Below are 18,968 nucleotides of genomic sequence, written 5' to 3'. Positions count from 1 at the left end.
AGACAGGGTTTCACCATGTTGGCCAGGCTGGTCTGGAACTCCTGATCTCAGGTGATCTGCCTGCCTCGGCCTCTGAAAGCGCTGAGCCACCACGCCCAGCCTCATTCATTTGAAATTGAGCGTTGCTCAGAGTAGTGTAATGAAATCTCACGTTATAGTGTTCTGTCCCGCCCAGGCTGTGAGTCATCCCTTTGTCTAGTGTCTCCACATTGTAGACGCTACCCGCTTGTTAGTCACTTAGAAGCTGACTTGGTCATTGGATTGACTGTCATGGTATCACAGCATTTTTGTGTTCAAAGAACACTTATTTTACTTAATAATGCTCCCAAAGTGCAAGAGTAGCGATGCTGGTATATCGTTATAATTGTTCTATTTTAGCTATTGTTGTCAATCTCTTAGTGTGCCTAATTCATAAACGAAACTTTATCGTAGGTATGTATTTATAGGATAAAACATAGTATACACAGGATTCAGCACTATCTGCGATTTCGGGCACCTCCTGGGCGGTCTTGGAACGTATTCCTCCTGGATAAGAAAGCAGTACTGTAGTGATAACTCCTACTTCCCTGCCGTGGTGTGAAACTGATGTGAGGCAATACTTGTAAAGTTCCAGAACAGTGCTTGGAGGGTGGTATATGTCCAATAAATATTAGCTGCTATGATTCAAATAAAAACTCTTACAATCCCGTGAGCATACATAAATGGAACCTGGAAGAGGGAAGTGAAGGGAGAGACACAGAATGTTACTATACAGAGGATAACCTAGATTCCTACTTGCCCAGGGCACTGAGCAAACTTGAACAGACATCGCAGGATATTTTAAATTTTTGAGGGAAACATGGTAAATCTCAACTGTCAGACACTGAAACAACTACTAGCTCAATGTGTTTCATAGTTTTAACATTAGGCTATATGATTAAAAAGCAAGTGCTCTGTGAAAATCACTGTGGAAGAGCAAAGAGAAGGCTGTCCAGAGTGTTTCGAAGGTTTGAGAAGTTGTGTAATGCCCAATAGAGCACATATCCCATAAGTAAGGAATGAAACAGAAATAATATTTTTCTTTCAGTTTTTGTGCATTATTTTTTCAAATACTGCTTAAGCTGTTAGGACATAATACTTAAGTTGATCAGACCTAACTAACTACAAGGAACTGCTGAATATTTCTTTTGGCCTGGGGCATCATGAAAACATTACCGAGACAATGAGAACCTCTGAGCCAGGTACAAATCTCCAAAAATAATTAAGAAATGCTACTTACCACTGAGAAAAGAACTGAGAAGTCATGGAAGTGGGCAATAACTTTCTTAATTATTAACTGAAGCTGTAAAACAAACAAAAATCTTATTTTTAAAAACTTAATTTTTAAAAATTTATTTCTGGTTCACATTCTCTCATGAAAACCTGAATTTTTTTTTTTAAAGGCAATCACTTTTCATAATTTACAATTATAACTACAATAAAGTAAGCCTGGATTGTTCAACAAATGGTGAACTGGGCTTAGGGAAGGCTCTGTCTGAGTCTGAGTTTGCTCAATGACTCTGTACATCCTACTTTCTAGTCCTGGGGAAGTAACTGAGTCTCAGTCTCAGCTTCCTCATCTGTGAATTGGAGATCAAAGCAGTAAGGACTCAATGGAATGGTTCGTGGAAAGTCCTGATTGCACTGCCCGCCCTTAGAAAGTTCTCCATTAATGTCAGCTATTGTTATTCCTTGAATAGTGGGCAAACTTTTTCTATAAATGTCCTACATTCCACCGCAACTACTCAACACTACTGTAGTGCAAAAGCAGCCATTGCCAACATTAAATGAATGTGCATTAAATGAATTTGTGCCAATAAAACTTTATTCACAAAAACGAGTGGCAGGTTACATATAGCCTATGGGCTGTAGTTGGCCAGTTCCTATTCTACATCATCGTAGGGCCTTTTTTTCTTGATTATTCACTGGAGAGGATTTGGACAGAGTTCGCTGGTAGAGTTAAAGGCCAAGGTATTACCCAAGGACGGTGGCACAGTCTGTGAGGTCTGCCTCAAAAATGCCCAGATACTGATGGTTACCGCCCCTCACTCTGCGATGCACAGTCCAGACCGAAAGGTTGACAGGGTCTTGGTCCAGGAGAGCCAGGGAGATACTGTTTCTAAATACAATAGAACTCCCTACCTCTGGGTGCTATCAAGAAAATGTACTGACAATTTGTTTACACTAAAAAAACTGCTGTTTCAATAATTTCCAAAGAAAATCTCTCATGTTCTAAAAACAGAACATGAAGAACGTTATGTGCCCATTCCATAATTAGGCAGCTGACTAGGTCAGTCAAGCAAAAAACTAATAAAGGACTTCAAAACTTCATCATAAACAATGCTCCAAGGCATACCATTGTAAGACACTGCAATGCTGTCTGGTTAAAATAGTTTCTGAAGCACAAAGCACCTAATCCCTTTAGAACAAGAAATTTTTTGTTAACACTTAAGCACAGCTACATATAAACTGTGATTTTAAAAGATAGGAGTTTTTTTCCCTTAATATTTCATTGTAAAAATGCTCAAAAATAAAGAATATTGAAAGAATTATACAAACACCCATTTATTTACCACTTAAGACTCTACAGAAGCTAGTATTTTAATTTACTTTATCTCCTCACTTATCCATCCATCTAATGATAGAATTTGTAAACACACAGCCCATCTACTTTTTAAAACCTTTTTGTTTTATTATTATTATTTTTTGAGACAGGGTCTTTCTCTGTTGCCCAGGCTGGAGTGCAGTATGGCATGATCTCAGCTCACTGCAGCCTTGACCTCCTGGGCTCAAGCAATCCTCCTGCCTCAGCAGCCTCCAGAGTAGCTGGGACCACTGGTGCTTGCCACCATCAGCTAATTTTTGTATTTTTTTAGTAGCGACAGGGTTTCACCATGTTGCTCAGGCTGGTCTTGAACTCCTGGGCTCGAGCAATCTGCCCATCTCGGCTTCCCAAAGTGATGGGATTACAAGTGTGAGCCACTTCACCTGCCTTTAACTTTTTATTTTGAAATAATTTCAGACTTGCAGAAAAGCTGAAAGAATAGTACTGAGAACTCCCAGTGGGCATATTCTTTACCCAAATCCATCAATTTTTAATATTTTGCCAAATATGCTTTCTGGTTCTCTCTATGTAAAACATACTATTTTTTCCCTGAACTATATGAAAGTAGATTGTATGAATCATGCCCTTACCCCCTAACACTTCCTTTTTTATTTCCTAAGAAAAATCATATTCTCTGACATTTCCACTTGCTGTTATCAAATCGGGAAAGTTAACACTGATATAATGAAATCTAATCTAATTTGAAATCTAATCCAATCTGTTGATTGTCTCAATTAGTCTTTTCTGACATTACTATTTTCCATCTTCTACGCAGGATCCAGTCTGAGATTGCACACTGCATTCCATTTTCACGTCTCTTTAGTCTGTGTTAATTCACAAGTTCTTCCGTCTGTCCTTGTCATTTATGGCAATGATATTTCTGGGATTTTGGGTTTTTTATTTATTTTATTTTACTTCATTTATTTATTTTATTTTTAGTTTAGTTCAATCAGAGACAGGATCTCACTCTGTCACTGAGGTTGGAGTGCAATGGTGCTACCATAGCTCACTGCAGCCTCCAACTCCTGGACTCAAACTATCCTTCCAGCTCTGCCTCCTAACTAGCTGGAACTACAGGCATGCACCACCACATCTGGCTAATTTCTTTCTTTATTTTTTAAATTTTTTGTAGAGATAAGGTCTTGCTATGTTGTCCACACTGGACTCAAACTCCTGGCCTCAAATAATCCTCCTGCCTCGGCCTCTCAAAGTCTGGAATTATAGGTGTGAGCCATGGAGCCTGGCTATCGTGATATTTCTGAAGAATTATAGAACGCTTCTCAATCTGGGCACGTGTGACATTCCCTTGTGATTAAATTCAGCTCATGCATTCTCAACTGAAATGCTATACAGGTGATGCTGTGTGTTTCTTAGGGTACTACATCTGCAGGCACATGATGGCCTTTTGCTCCTCATTGGTGAGATGAACTCTCATTAACTGGACTGTCCAGTGTCTGTGCTGTATAGTCACTATTTTCCCCATTGCACTGATACCTGCTCAGTAGGAAGACCTTTTGAGATATGCAAATATCCTGCTCCTCATTGAACTATCAAAATCTCTCTCCTCCTCAATGCATGCAAAACTCTTCTCCCCCCAGGTTTAACAGACACCGATAATTCTTACCTAAAGGAAGACAATTCTTGTCTTTACTGTGATGGCTGCAAAATGGTGATTTTTCCAATTCTACCATTTCTTTCACATTTCTCAATCCGCTCATCTATTTATCTATTCGTCATAAGGATGGACTCTTGGATTCCTATTTTATTCAATGGGCTATAATCCGTTACTGTCCTAATTCCATTTGATCCTCAAATTGGGAGCAAGTGAGAGCCCCTTCAAGCTGCTCTTATACCCTTTTCACATGCCCCCATTAGTGGGGTGTTTTTTTTTTTTTTTTTTTGAGACCATGTCTCTCTCTCACCCAGGCTGGAGTGCTCACTGCAACTTCCACATCCAAGGCTCAGGTGATCCTCCCCTGTAGCATCCTAGGTAGCTGGGACTATAGGCATGCACCACCAGGCCCAGCTAATTTTTATACTTTTTGTAGAGATGGCGCAGGCTGGTCTTGAACTCCTGGACTCAAGTGATCTGCCCTCCTTGGCCTCCCAAAGTGCTGGGATTACAGGCATGAACCACCACACCTGGCCTCACTGAACTCTTTAGAAGCAAAATGTGACATAATGTATGCAACTTATTATCAAATAATTCTGAAAAAAACATACACACATACATGTATATATGTGTGGACATACATGAATGATAAAGCATATGTGGTGAAATACTAACAGCTGGCCAGACGTGGTGGCTCACACCTGTAATCCCAGCACTTTGGGAAGCTGAGGCAGGCGGATCACGAAGTCAGGAGATCGAGACCATCCTGGCTAACACAGTGAAACCCCATCTCTGCTAAAATTACAAAAAAATCAACCAGGCGTGCTGGCGCACCCCTGTAGTCCCAGCTACTCGGGAGGCTGAGGCAGGAGAATCACTTAAACCCAAGAAGCAGAGGTTGCAATGAGCCAAGATCACACTACTGCACTCCAGTCTGGGCAACAGAGCAAGACTGTGTCTCAAAAAAAAAAAAAAAAAAAAAGAAATGTTAACAGTTAGTGAATCTGGGTAAAGAATAATAGAAATTATTTATTTTAACTTTCCAATAAGTTTAAATTTATTTCCACATAAGGAAGTTATGCTTAAGCCCAGGAAGTCGAGGCTGTGCTAAGCGGTGATCACATCACTGCACTCCAGCCTGGGTGACTGAGCAAGACCCTGTCTCAAAAAAAAGGAAAAAAAAGTTGATTTAACTAAAAATACTTGCAATTTACTTATTAGTGACAACAATGATGACAACGCTTGTTGAGCACTGCAGGCCACTGTGTGAGGGCTTCACTTCATCCTCGCAGTAACTCTCAGGTAGCACTATTACTATCCCCACTTCACAGGTGAGAAAACTGGGGCACAACAAGGTTAAGTAACCGATCAAAGGGCACACAGCAGCCCCGTGCGGTGGCTCACGCCTGTAATCCCAGCACTTTGGGAGGCCGAGGCGGGCAGATCATGAGGTCAGGAGATCGAGACCATCCTGGCTAACAAGGGGAAACCCCGTCTCTACTAAAAATACAAAAAATTAGCTGGGCATGGTGGTGGGTGCCTGTAGTACCAGCTACTCAGGAGGCTGAGGCAGGAGAATGGTATGAACCCAGGAGGCGGAGCTTGTAGCTGAGATCGCGCCACTGGACTCCAGCCTGGGAGACAAAGTGAGACTCCATCTCAAAACAAACAAACAAACAAACAAAAAAAACAGGGCACATGGTACATGGCTAGGATTTGGCAGACCTACGATTCAAACACAGGATTATCTGCCTTTATAGCATGATCCATGCAGAATGCCTATTTAATTCAACAGAACAAAATTCCTAACAATGTTGAAATGAGAAATGCAAATCTGTTACCTGGGGGTAGGAATCTTCAAATGCACGATCTGGAGTCATGTGCTTGATGACATCCGCCAAAACGGTATTCACCTCTCGTTTCTAAGCAGGGAAAAGGAACCAAACCTGCATTAGACACTGTATGGCAATCGCTGACCATGTTCCTGGGAGAAAGGACTAACGTATTCAGAATACATCACACGTCTTCCAGGAAATCGCTTTCAATATTCTGCTGAAAATAACAGAAGGGAGGAAATCCCACTCATATCACCTAGTCTAGTACCACAGCCCCACACCTAGTCAGGACTAAACGCTGTTCTCAAAGGTTCTGGGGCTTTACATTGTCCCTGCTTTCCCCGAGCGGTGGTCAAATCGGCCTCTTTCTGCCTGCCTGTCCCAAGCCCTCCCTCAAGTGCCTGCAGAGAGAACAGTGAAGCACTGTGGAAGAGTGCAGGCTCACCCTTGCAAGCCGTCTGATCTAACTGCTCACTGCTCCCTTTTGCCACCTTTAGCAGGAGTCAGCCAAGTGCAGCCCAATCCAGCCCAGTGCCTGTTTTTACAAGGCCCACAAGCTAAGAATGGCTTTTAAGTCTCTACAATTAACTGCTGATTTATGAGAATTACAAAAGGCAGAAGAGCACGTCAGACACCATCACAAGGATGCAATGGGAAAAATGCAGTCTTTGCAAACTCTACAGGGCAAAAGACCCAATTTCTTCAACAAATAAATTACAGGGAAAGAAAGGGGAAGGAGAGAAGGAGACAGTTTGAAAGATAACTTACATATCAAAAGTATCCTAAAATGCCTATTGCAATGTAAAAGCCTTATTTTCAACCAGATTTCAACAAATAAACTTTTTTTTAAAATCAGATAATTGGGGAAATCAGAATATTGACTGGTATTTATGATATTAAATAATTAGTAACTCAGCCGCGTGAGGTGGCTCACGCCTGTACTCCCAGCACTTTGGGACGCCGAGGGTGGACTGCTTGAGGTCAGGAGTTCAAGACCAGCCTGGCCAACATGGAGAAACCCCGTCTCTATTGAAAATACACAAAATTAGCTGGGTGTGGTGGTGTACGCCTGTAGTCCTAGCTACTCAGGAGGCTGAGGCAGGAGAATTGCTTGAACCCAGGAGCCAGTGGTTGCAGTGAGCTGAAATCGTGCCACAGCACTCCAGCCTGGGCAACAGAGTGAGACTCTGTCTCAAAAAAAAAAAAAAGCAACTTTTTTCTTTAGAATAATGTATTTAGATTTGGTTTAAGGAAGGGAACCCTCCAACCTGGGCAACACAGCGAGACCCCATCTCTACAAGTAAAAAAAATTTAGCCAGGTGTGCTGGCATGTACCTGTGATTCCCGCTACTCGGGAGGCTGAGGCAGGAGGATTGCCTGAGCCCAGGAGGTCGAGGCTGGAGTGAGTCACGGTCGTACCACTGCACTCCAGTCCAGGCAACAGAGTGAGATCCTGTTTGTCAATCAATCAATCAATGGAATCCTTACATTTTTACAGATGTGCTGAAATATTGACAGATGAAATGATACAATGTCTGAGATTGCTTCAAAATATTCCAGGGGTCGGGGGACACGGTAATGATATAAATCACACAAGATTTGTCATAAGTTGATAATTTCTCATTGATGGGTACAAGGGAGCGAGTCTGTTTAAATTTCCATAATAAAATGTAAAATAAAAATAGGACCAAAAAAACACAAAAATCAATGGACCAACATTTACCTGATGCTCAAAACGAGGCAAAATCAATTTTGGTGTTAGAGGCCAGGATGGTGTCTACCTGCACCTCCCCAAAGGCTGAGGTGTGACAGCGAGGGGCAGTTCTGGGGGTTCTGTGGGGTCGTTATTTCCTATTTGCTATTCTGGACAGTGATTACATGGTCGTACCTTGTGAAAATTCATTGAGCCAGCAAACTTATGATATGTGCACGTTTTTGCGTGTGTGCTTGGCTCGGTCTGTTTGGGCTTCTCTACCAAAATACCATAAACTGGGAAGCTTGAAACAACAGCAATTTAATTCTCACAGTTCTGGAGGCTGGGAAGTCCAAGATCGAGGTAGATTTGGTGTCTGGTGAGGACCCATTCCTCACAAATGGCATCTTCTCCCCAAGTCCTCACGGGGTGGAAGGGGACAGTGAGCTCCTCGGGACTTATTTGTATTATTACTTTGGTTTTGAGGCAGAGTCTCACTCTGTCACTCAGGCTGGAGTGTAGCAGTGCAATCTTGGCTCACTGCAGCTTCTGCCTCCCACATTGAAGCGATTCTCCTCCCTCAACCTCCTGGGTAGCTAGGACTACAGGCACGTGTCACATACCCGGCTAATTTTTTTTGTTATTTTTAGTAGAGACGGGGTTTTACCATGTTGGCCAGGCTGGTGGGCTTCTTTTATTATAAGGGCATTAATCCCCTTCATAAGGACTCTGCCCTCATGACCTAATCTCCCAAAGGTTCCACCTCCTAATACCATCATCTTGGGGGCTAGGATTTCAACATATGAATTTTGGGAGGGCACAGACATTCAGATCATAGCAATGCTATACTTAAATTTTTAGGACTTGATTAAAAATAAACAAATTACTCCGGCAAGGGTTTTGAACCCACTTCTATCTGCTTCTAAAGTCTCTGCTCTTTGAGAAGCCTAGTATTCCCCTAACTGTGGTTCTAGTCTATGCCTAGGGAAAGAAACATTTGCTTAGGAAAAGAATTACATGCCAGTCAAACTGTTTGGGAAATGCTGCTTACTAGACTCTGATGTACAGTCGCAAGGCACTTTAGCATATAAACATCTAAGGTATCCTATGGTTAAAAAAAAAAAAAAAAAAGGTTTAACTTTGTATAATGCTGCATTTTCCAAACTTAAATGTAAACATGGAACAGTTATTTTTTGTTATAGTATACATATTAATGATCCCTCATGCTTTATCATGAAGAACGCAATTTTTATAAATTATAACAGCAAGCACCATGGTCAAATGCCTCAATATCTAAACTAGGCTAATTCACTATTATAAACACGAAAAAATCTAATTCTTTCAAAAACACCACCACAGTCACACATACCGTGAAATGCTTGCAGGTGTATTCTACCCACACTTCGGCACAATTAATGTAGTCCTACAAAGAAAAAGGAAAGCATCTTAACGTTAAGTCCAACATAGTATGCCTTATAGCAAACAGGAAGCTTCAGGTGGCTCTGTTCAATGGTCGGAAACGGGAATTTCCTTTTGCTAATTACTGGCTTAAAGGCTGATCTTTAATTTAGGAATATCCTATTAACGATATTTTCAAACCTAAATCTTACAAACTGTTACATTTTGGATGCCCTCTATAAAGTTAAGTGATCTTTTATAAAGTTTCAAATATCTGTAATGGTATGCATTTTTTTAAGTTTTATTTTTTATGGCAGTTCTGAATGCATGATCATGTAATTTTATACTTTCAGCACATCTTAAGGCTGTGAGGATTGAATTTTTAAAAAATCAAAGAAATTACATCTTTAAAGCTATCCATTCTCTATTATAGGTAAACAAATAATACAATTATAATAAATAGATTTCTTTAGGGAAAAATGTATAACTAATGAAAAGATAATTTCCATTTTTTAGTTCAAATAGAGACAGGGGTCTTGCTACGTTGTCCAGGCTGGTCTGAAACTCCCAGCCTCAAGTGATCCTCCTGCCTCAGCATCCCAAAGTGCTGAGATTACAGGTGTAAGTCACCATATTAGGCCCGGAGGGGTAATTTTTTAAAAGAGTAGACGCCAAAACTTGGACAAAAAGTGGTTGATCTAAAGTTTAAATGGCAGGCCGGGCAAAGTGGCTCATGCTTGTAATCCCAGAACTTTGAGAAGCCGAGATGGGTAGATGTTTGAGACAGCCTGACCAACATGGTGAAACCCAGTCTCTACTAAAAATACAAAAATTCGCAGGATGTGGTGGCACACACCTGTAATCCCAGCTACTCAGGAGGCTGAGGCAGGAGAATTGCTTGAACCCGGGAGGCAGAGGTTGCAGTGAGCCAAGATGGCGCCATTGTACTCTAGCCTGGGCAACAGAGCAAGACTCCATCTCAAAAAAAAAAAAAAAAAGACAAAATGGCCACCCACCTGTGGGTTCTTCAGCTTAGTGATAACTTTCCAAGCTTCGTTGAGAATCTGAAGTCGGTCACTCTCGGGAGGATCAGCCAAGGCCAAGTTTAACCCCAGTGATCGAAAAAGGAGATGCTAAGAAAAAAGTCAAACCATCGTGTTATGGAAATTTTAAATCAAAGTAACTTGAAGCTCAAAGAAAAGGAAGAAAAGAAAAGAGAAAACGTAGTAATGTTTAATCCCTCTTGGGGCCAATCTTCCAACAACCTCCTTCTGAAGTTCTATCAAACATATCTGCCCCAGCTACACTGAGAGGCTCACACAGAAGCTACATCTGTTGGTCTAATTTGGGGCCATAATATTCCACTGAACAAAGTTTTTCACAAATAATGAATGAACATATATTCTTTTGTTTGTTTTGAGACAGGGTCTCACTCTGCCATCAGGCTTCATGACATAATCATGGCTCACTGCAGCCTCAATCTCCTGGGCTCCAAGCGATTCTCCCACCCTAGCCTCCCAAGTAGCTGGGACTACAGGAATGCACCACCACACCCAGCTAATTTTTGATTTTTGGTAGAGATGGGGTCTTGCTATGTTGCCAGGCTGTTCTCAAACTCCTGGCCTCAAATGATCCTCCTGCGCTGGCCTCTCAAATACTAGGATTATAAACATGAGCCACTGTGCCCAGCCTGATATATTCTTAAATACGTTAGACCAAAGTCTTTCTTAAATCCTTCGTAGTGAGCTAATTTGATAGATTTAGGGCTCATGGGGGCCTGAAGCCTAGCAACCACATGGGGTCTGACAATCCCAATCTCTAATTCATCTTCCATTGCGTTCCTCAGACACAGAGCCTTCGCCTGTGTTCCTGCTGGCCCATGCTGTTCCCAACACCAGACTGTCTCTCAAGAGCTATCGGATATACACCGCTTATTTGTGTCCTATTGAGCATGAAGTCAAGAGCCTACCTTGGGGAAACCAGATTCATCACACTCTTTAATCATGCCAATGAAATCCATAGACCTTGTGGCGATGAACTCAGCCCGGAAGGCAGACATCACGGAATTCAACAGCAAGGCACTGCAAGACACAGATCCCCAAGTCAGCCTGGCTTCTCCTCAATCAAAGCTGCTTTAATTTTTGGGTATATATTGCCAGGAAGGATGACTAACAGCTCTTTAGTGGCAGGGTTGGAGGAAAAAAAAAAAGACCAGAGTAAAAAGGTAAACTGGAAAGACTAACCCAGTGTCCTGCACATATTAGAAACTCAATAAATGTTGAATTAACTGGATGTTTAGATGGGTGGATGGATAGATGGCAGGATGAATAGACAGATCAGCAAGTGATCCAGTTCATTTAAGAAGAAGAGCGAGCATTCAATAAGCTGGTGCACTAATGAGACAGAACATTAAGTAACAATATTGATCCATGTTGTAAATATATATCCACATCATTTATGTAAGAGTTTTTTTTTTTTTGAGATGGAGTCTCACTTTGTTGCCCAGGCTGGAGTAAAGTGTCACGATCTTGGCTCACTGCAACCTCCACCTCCCGGTTCAAGTGATTATCCTGCCTCAGCCTCCCGAGTAGCTGAGATTACAGGAATGTGCCACCATGCTTGACTAATTTTATGTATTTTTAGCAGAGACAGGGTTTCACCATGTTGGCCAGGCTGGTCTCGAACTCCTGACCTCAGGTGATCCATCCGTCTCAGCCTCTCAAAGTGCTGGGATTACAGGCGTGCACCACCGTGTCCGGCCAGTTTATGCAAGAGATTTCTTAGGAAAGAGATCTTATGTTATAGGCACTAGGCTCTGGGGACATAGTGGTGAACAAAGCCCATGCAAGGATATTACCACTAAAAGGAAAGCAGAGAGACAACCTCATATTTGTGACAGTCAGGGAGATGAACTTCATCCTAGCCCAACCACCTACCACAGCCCCATGGGGAAATAACTATTATTATTATTATTTTCTCTTTTTTTTGAGACGGAGTCTCACTCTGTTGCCAGGCTGGAGTGCAGTGTCATGATCTCGGCTCACTGAAACCTCTGTCTCCTGGGTTCAAGCAATTCTCCTGCCTCAGTCTCCTGAGTAGCTGCGACTACAGGTGTATGCCACCAACCCCGGCTAGTTTTTGTATTTTTAGTAGAGATGGGGTTTTGCCACATTGGCCAGGCTGGTCTCGAACTCCTGACCTCAGGTGATCCACACACTTCAGCCTCCCAAAGTGCTGGGATTACAGGCATAGGCCACCACGCCCGGTTGGAAAGAACTATTATTATACCCGTTTTACAGATGAGGAGACAGAGGCACAGAGAGGTCAGGCAAGTGGCCCAAGGTCACAGGGCTAAGACAGAACATAGCCAAGGTCTGAGGCCAGGCAACTGGACTCCAGCATTCTAAACCTCCATGCGATCCTGCCTCTCTCTCTTCAGCTCTATGCCCAGGTAAGCAGGCCAAGCTCAAAAATAGCAGCCAATGCCATTTTCAAACTCATGCTTTATGAATCTTAAAATACTTACTTGTTTCCTAGTTTCTTACACCTTTCCATCATCTCGGTCAGCAGAGCCTATTACGTTAAAAATAATAATAATTAAAAAATCAGGTTGAAGGAGCTAAAGTAACATTTCTAAGAGATTTCCAAAGTCAAACTCTAAAATGAATGTAGCCACATGTCCATTAAGATAATTCTCAGTGTCTGGTAGGGATGGGGAGGCTAGGGGAGAAAAAATTCACTTTCATGGCATTTAGCGTAATAAATAGAAGCTGGGGGCTGGGCACGGTGGTTCACACTTGTAATTCTAGCATTTTGGTAGACCGAGGCGGGTGGATCACTTGAGGTCAGGAGTTCGAGACTAGTCTGGCCAACATGGTAAAACCCTGTCTCCACTAAAAATACAAAAATTAGCCAGGTGTGGTAGCGGGTGCCTGTAATCCCAGCTACTCAGGGGGCTGAGGCAGGAGAATCACTAGAACCCAGGAAGTGGAGGCTGCTATGAGCTGAGATCATGCCACTGCACTCCAGCCTGGGGGACAGAGGGAGACCCTGTCTCAATCAATCAATCGATCAATCAATAGAAGCTGGGACCCTGGCATCAGGCACACTTGGATTCAAATCCAGCCTCACCAACTACCAACAACGAGACTTCGGAAGAGTTGGCAACTCTGTCGAACCTGGGTCTCCTTATTGCAAGGCTATAAGTGGCACCATCTCAACTACGGGGTCACCGGGCACAATGAGAATGACAATTACTCTGCTCCCTACCTCTTTTGTAACCCCACATTCTTCCCTATTTCAAGAGGTGCGCAGGGTGCACTTAGTAATATGAGCAACAAACACCGGGCTAGAGCTTAGTGTTCACCAGCCATGGCGAGAAACACTTTGCACTCATGATCTTACCGCTCCCAACCACCCTTGAAGCAGGGGCTCTATTCTCCCATTTCACAGATGGAAAACAAAGCCACAAATAGCAATGTTTTTCACCCAAGGTCGCACAGTTAGTGATGGCAGCCAGACATGAACCTGGGCAAGCTGGGATCAAAGGTCACGTTCTTTGATACTTTTCTTCTCCAACACAGTTTGAAGTCTATTTTTTCCCCCAAAGGGAAGTAGATTTTTTTTTAACTCATTGGAATACTGTTAATGGCTTTGGAGCTATCTTAAGATAATTACATATCTTTAAAAGAGCTCCTGTTTTTAAGAAAATCAATGGAAGAAGGATCATTTAGGGCAGTGGTTTGGAGAAGGTCAAGCCCAAGACCAGAGGCAATGACAGGACACTGAGCACTGCCCAGGTTTCAGGCTAAGTCCTTGACTTTCCTTTACTCTCTTACTCTTCACTATGTCCTTGTGAGGTCCATGGAACATTATCCCCATTTTACAGATGAAAAAGCCAAAGGTTAAGCCACTTCCTAATAAGTGGTAAAATGGGATTTGTGCAGGCCAGGGGTGGTGGCTCATGCCTGTAATCCCAGCACTTCGAGAGGCTGAGGTGGGAGGATCGCTTGAGCCCAGGAATTCAAGACCAGCCTGGGCAATATAGTGAGATCTCATCTCTACATAATTTTTTTTTTTTGAGACAGAGTCTTGCTCTGTCACCCAGGCTGGAGCACAGTGGTGCGATCTCGGCTCACTGCAACCTCTGCCTCCCGGGTTCGAGTGATTCTCCTGCCTCAGCCTCCCGAGTAGCTGGGACTACAGGTGTGTGCCATCATGCCTGGCTAACTTTTTGTATTTTTAGTAGAGACAGGGTTTCACCATGTTGGCCAGACTAGTCTTGAACTCTGCCTGCCTCAGCCTCCCAAAGTGCTGAGATTACAGGAGTGAGCCACCACGCCAAGCCATAAAATTTTTTTAAAAATTAGCTGGGTGTGGTGGTATATCCTGTGGTCCCAGCTACTCAGGAGGCTGAAGTGGGAGGATCAATTGAGCCCAGGAGGTCAAGACTGCGGTGAGCTGTGATTGTGCCACTGCACTCTAGCCTGGGCACCAAAGTGAGACCTTGTCTCAAGAAAAAAAAAAAAAAGACATGGTGGGCACGATGGCTCATGCCTGTAATCCCAGCACTTTGGGAGGCTGATGTGGACAGATGGCTTGAGCTCAGGAGTTCACGACCAGCCTGGGCAACATGGCGAAACCCCATCTCTAAAAAAAAATTTAAAAATTGACCAAGCATGGTGGTGTGTGCTTATAGTCCCAGATTCTCAGGAGGCTGAGGAGGGGGCATCACTTGAGCCTGGGAGGTTGAGGCTGCAGTGAGCCAAAATTGCACCACTGCACTCCAGCCCGAGCCACAGAGCAAGACCCTGTCTCAAAAATAAAATAAAAGTAAAAAAAATAAAAAATAAAAAGCAAAATAAAATAAAACGGATCTATATCTAAGTCTGGACCCAAAGTAAAAAAATAAGTGTTCTTAAATGCAATTCCACTCTTTCTGGTGGTGCTCCTCTCTGTTGTAAGTGTTGCCCTTCTCTGTCGTAAGTGTTGCCCTCTCTGTCGTTAAGTGTTGCCCCTCTCTGTCATAAGTGCTGCCCCTCTCTGTCGTAAGTGTTGCCCCTCTCTGTCGTAAGTGTTGCCTGAATAAGTGAGAGGTGACGTTGGAGATACTGTTGGAATCCCTACCCCCAGAACCCTGACTTTATTCAGATTTCCATCTATGCCTCACATAAACTAGGTTGGCTTCTGTCATGAACTGAATTACATCTCCCTTAAATTGTTTGTTGGAGCCCTAACCCCCAATATCACTGTACTAGGTTAAATGGAGTCTTAAGGGTGGGATCCTAATCCCACAAGACTAATGCCCTTGTAGGAAGAGACAGCAAGGATGTGTGTACACAACGGAAAAGCCATGTGAGGACACAGCAAGAAGCTGGGAGTTTCCAAGTCAAGGAGAGAGGCCTTGCCAGAAACCAACCTTGCTGGCCCCCTTGATCTTGGTCTCCTAGCCTTCAGAACCATGAGGAAATAAAGTCTGTTGTTTAAGCTCCTAGTCTGTGGTATTTTGTTATGGGAGCCCAAGCAGACTAATACAGACCCAAATCTATCATAGCAGGTCTCGTTCCCCTTGCCCATGACCCATTTCTAGCTGCTGAGACAGGATGGGAAGTCTTTGAGAGATTTGGAGAAAGGTTTCCTGTTCTTAAACAAGGACCCAAGAATCAAAGATTCCCTGGATGTTGTCAGCTCTGGACGTGATGCTTGGAATGGCTGCCCACACCTTGCTGCTAATCAGCATCAGCAAAGCGAAAAGATGGACTGAAGCTGCCCACCCAGGAGCCTCCACTTGTTGTGGAGGAGGACACATGGAATTATCTGTGGAGGCCAGCCCCGTTCGATGTTTGTTCCTTACAGCCAAAAGCATCCTAGCTGGTGAACACAACTGACCACATCATAAATGGCTTCCCTAACCCACTCTTGGGTATTTATATTGGAAAAGTCATTCTTAAAGACCAATAGCCAAGTGGCCTTCGGAAAAGGCTAAGAAAGGAAAAGAGAGATTCTGTGTAATTACCACATTGATACTCCCTGACACACAGAAATAATCATTCAACGCCTACCTAACGAGCAACTTGAGTATACAGTTGACCCTTGAATAACATGGTTTTGAGTTGTGCGGGTCCACTTATACACGGATTTTTTTTCAACCATATGCTGATTGTGAGACACAGTATTTGTGAGATGCCAAACTCAAGTATACGTGGGTTCCATAGGGCCAACTGTGAGACTGTGAGACTTGAGTATGTGTGGATTTTGATAGACGTGGAGGCTGGGCACAGTGGCTCACACCTGTAATCCCAGCACTTGGGAGGCTGAGGCGGGTGGATCATGTGAGGTAAGGATTTAGAGACCAGCCTGGCCAAGATGATGGGACCTTGTCTCTACTAAAAATACAAAAATTAGCTGGGCGTGGTGGTGTGGCTGTAGTCCCAGCTACTTGGGAGGCTGAGGCAGGAGAATCGCTTGAACCCAGGAGGCAGAGGTTGCCTGAGTGGAGTCGGGCCATTGTACTCCAGCATGGGCGACACAGCAAGACTCTGTCTCAAAAAAAAAAAAAAAAAAAAAGATATACGTGGAGATCCCAGAATCAATCCCCCAAGTATTCCAAAGGATGACTACAGCAACCATTGTTCCAGACACTGAGGGTAAGATGGGAGGAAAACAGCCAGAAACCCATGCCTTCGTGAGGTTTACTCTATCTCATATACATGCACATGCACACACACAGGCGCGCACACGCGCACACACACACACACACACACACACACACATAAATGAGACCTCCTGGCCCACCAATTCTGGAAAGATTAACTAGGGCAAATGCCCTAGTTAAAAGGTAACAAAAGAACAAAAGATTCTTACCATTAAGACAAGATAAATGCTTAAAAAGTTCCCTCTCTCACAAAAGATGAATGCACTAAAAATGCATCCAAGAATATAACTTTAAAAAACCAAAGGCTCTGTTGTCATAAAGGAACTTAGGAATACATGTAAGTGTCCAGAGAGCCAAACGTTATAGATCCCTGGGCAGGTCTGCTGGAGGTTACTGATTTTTTCCCCTCTAAGAAGTGACAGAATTGATTATCTTTGGCAAGAACACGATGAACAACAGCTCAAAGCAGACTGGGATCGAAACAAGCCCTTTGGCTGGGATCAACCATTGAAAAAGCAGCTCAGCATATTTCTTTCATTTTCACACACACCAGAACTTGAAGATTCAGAAGATTCACAAGGCAGGCATTTGCTTGGTGTGCTGGTTTGTGTTTTAGGCTTTTGTTATTGTTGCCGTTGGCCCTGCATGGCACTTATTTATGTAACATTTCATTGTTTTCCTAAAAATCGTAAAAATAAGAAATGCTTTATAGACAAAAGTTCCAACAACATCGACATGCATCAAGAAAGATGTGAGTATCCCCTCTTCCCAACTTCCACGTCCTAGAAATCACCACTGTCAACACTTTGGTGTTTATCTAGGACTTTGATGTTCTTATTTAGAACTCTGCTTATGCCTTATGGATATATATTATTACAGAAGCTTAGTTTTGTTTTTACACAATGGGATACTCTTACAAATACTGGGCTGGAGATATTTAAATATGGCCTTTTTTAATGGAGAATCTAGATGGTCCTCTCTTCTCCATGTTGTTACACAAATCTACCTCACTCTTTTAATCCATGGCTATTTAATCCATGCCATGGATATAATATCATTTTTCAAACTGTCCCTAAATGACAGATGTTTTTGTTTTCTGTTTAATTTTTAATTATTTATTTTTATTTATTTATTCTTTTTTGAGATAGAGTCTTGCTCTCTCACCCAGGCTGGAGTGCAGTGGTGCGATCTTGGCTCATTGCAAACTCTACCTCCTGGGTTCAAGCAATACTCTCGCCTCAGCCTCCCAAGTAGCTGGGATTACAGGTGCACACACCACCACACTCAGATAATTTTTGTATTTTTAGTAGAAATGGGGTTTCGCCATGTTGGCCAGGCTGGTCTCAAACTCCTGACCTCACAATCTGCCCACCTTGGCATCCCAAAGTGCTGGCATTACAGGAATATGCCACCATGCCCGGCCTAATTTTTTTTTTTTGTGGGTACATAGTAAGTGTATATATTTATGGGGTACATGAGATGTTTTGATACAGGCACGCAATACATAATAATCGTATCATGAAGAATGGAGCATTCATCCCAATTGAAGGATTTTTAAAAGACTTTTTATTCTGAATTAACTACAGACTCATCAGTAATTGAAAAAAACAGTAGAGAGAAGTCCTGGGTACCCACCACCCAGCTTCTCCCATTTACATAACTATAATGCATTATTAAAGCTAGGAAATTGACACTAGTATAATACAACTAACTAGACAATTTCACCAGGTTTTACATGCATACTTTTTTGGGGAAGAAGAATATGTCTTTGTGTCTAATTCAATGACCATTTTACCAATATATATGGAGTTTGAGAACCACAGCCATATTTAACCGTTGGATTTTTTTTTTTTTTTTTTTTTTTTTTTTGAGACGGAGTCTCACTCTGTCACCCAGGCTGGAGTGCAGCGGTGCGATCTCGGCTCACTGCAAGCTCCACCTCCTGGGTTCACACCATTCTCCTGCCTCAGCCTCCCAAGTAGCTGGGACTACAGGTGCCTGCCACAACGCCCAGCTAATTTTTTTGTATTTTTAGTAGAGACGGGGTTTCACTGTGTTAGTCAGGATGGTCTCGATCTCCTGACCTCGTGATCTGCCCGTCTCGGCCTCCCAAAGTGCTGGGATTACAGGTGTGAGCCACCACGCCTGGCCAA

General features: G+C 42.9%; 1 protein-coding gene and 1 long non-coding RNA gene across 14 annotated transcripts in view; both read right to left on the bottom strand.

The window, feature by feature from the left end:
• VPS35L (VPS35 endosomal protein sorting factor like) overlaps nt 1-18,968 on the bottom strand; it is a 147,557-nt gene that overhangs the window by 63,915 nt on the left and 64,674 nt on the right. For all 13 annotated transcript variants that reach the window (XM_077986358.1, XM_077986362.1, XM_077986361.1 and 10 more), the window contains 6 exons: nt 12,688-12,734; nt 11,131-11,242; nt 10,178-10,294; nt 9,133-9,186; nt 6,077-6,157; nt 1,259-1,321 (listed from right to left, as the gene is read on the bottom strand). In XM_077986358.1, the coding sequence (XP_077842484.1) occupies nt 1,259-1,321; nt 6,077-6,157; nt 9,133-9,186; nt 10,178-10,294; nt 11,131-11,242; nt 12,688-12,734 (474 nt within the window). The remainder of the gene's footprint in view (nt 1-1,258; nt 1,322-6,076; nt 6,158-9,132; nt 9,187-10,177; nt 10,295-11,130; nt 11,243-12,687; nt 12,735-18,968) is intronic.
• LOC144338089 (uncharacterized) lies at nt 3,725-5,226 on the bottom strand. The gene is made up of 2 exons (XR_013411900.1): nt 5,088-5,226; nt 3,725-4,617 (listed from the first exon to the last, which is right to left on the bottom strand). It is a non-coding gene; the product is annotated as an uncharacterized LOC144338089 (long non-coding RNA).

The sequence above is a fragment of the Macaca mulatta genome, chromosome 20 (assembly GCF_049350105.2).
Source record: "Macaca mulatta isolate MMU2019108-1 chromosome 20, T2T-MMU8v2.0, whole genome shotgun sequence".
NCBI lineage: Eukaryota > Metazoa > Chordata > Mammalia > Primates > Cercopithecidae > Macaca > Macaca mulatta.
This window is presented reverse-complemented; position numbering and strand designations above follow the sequence as displayed.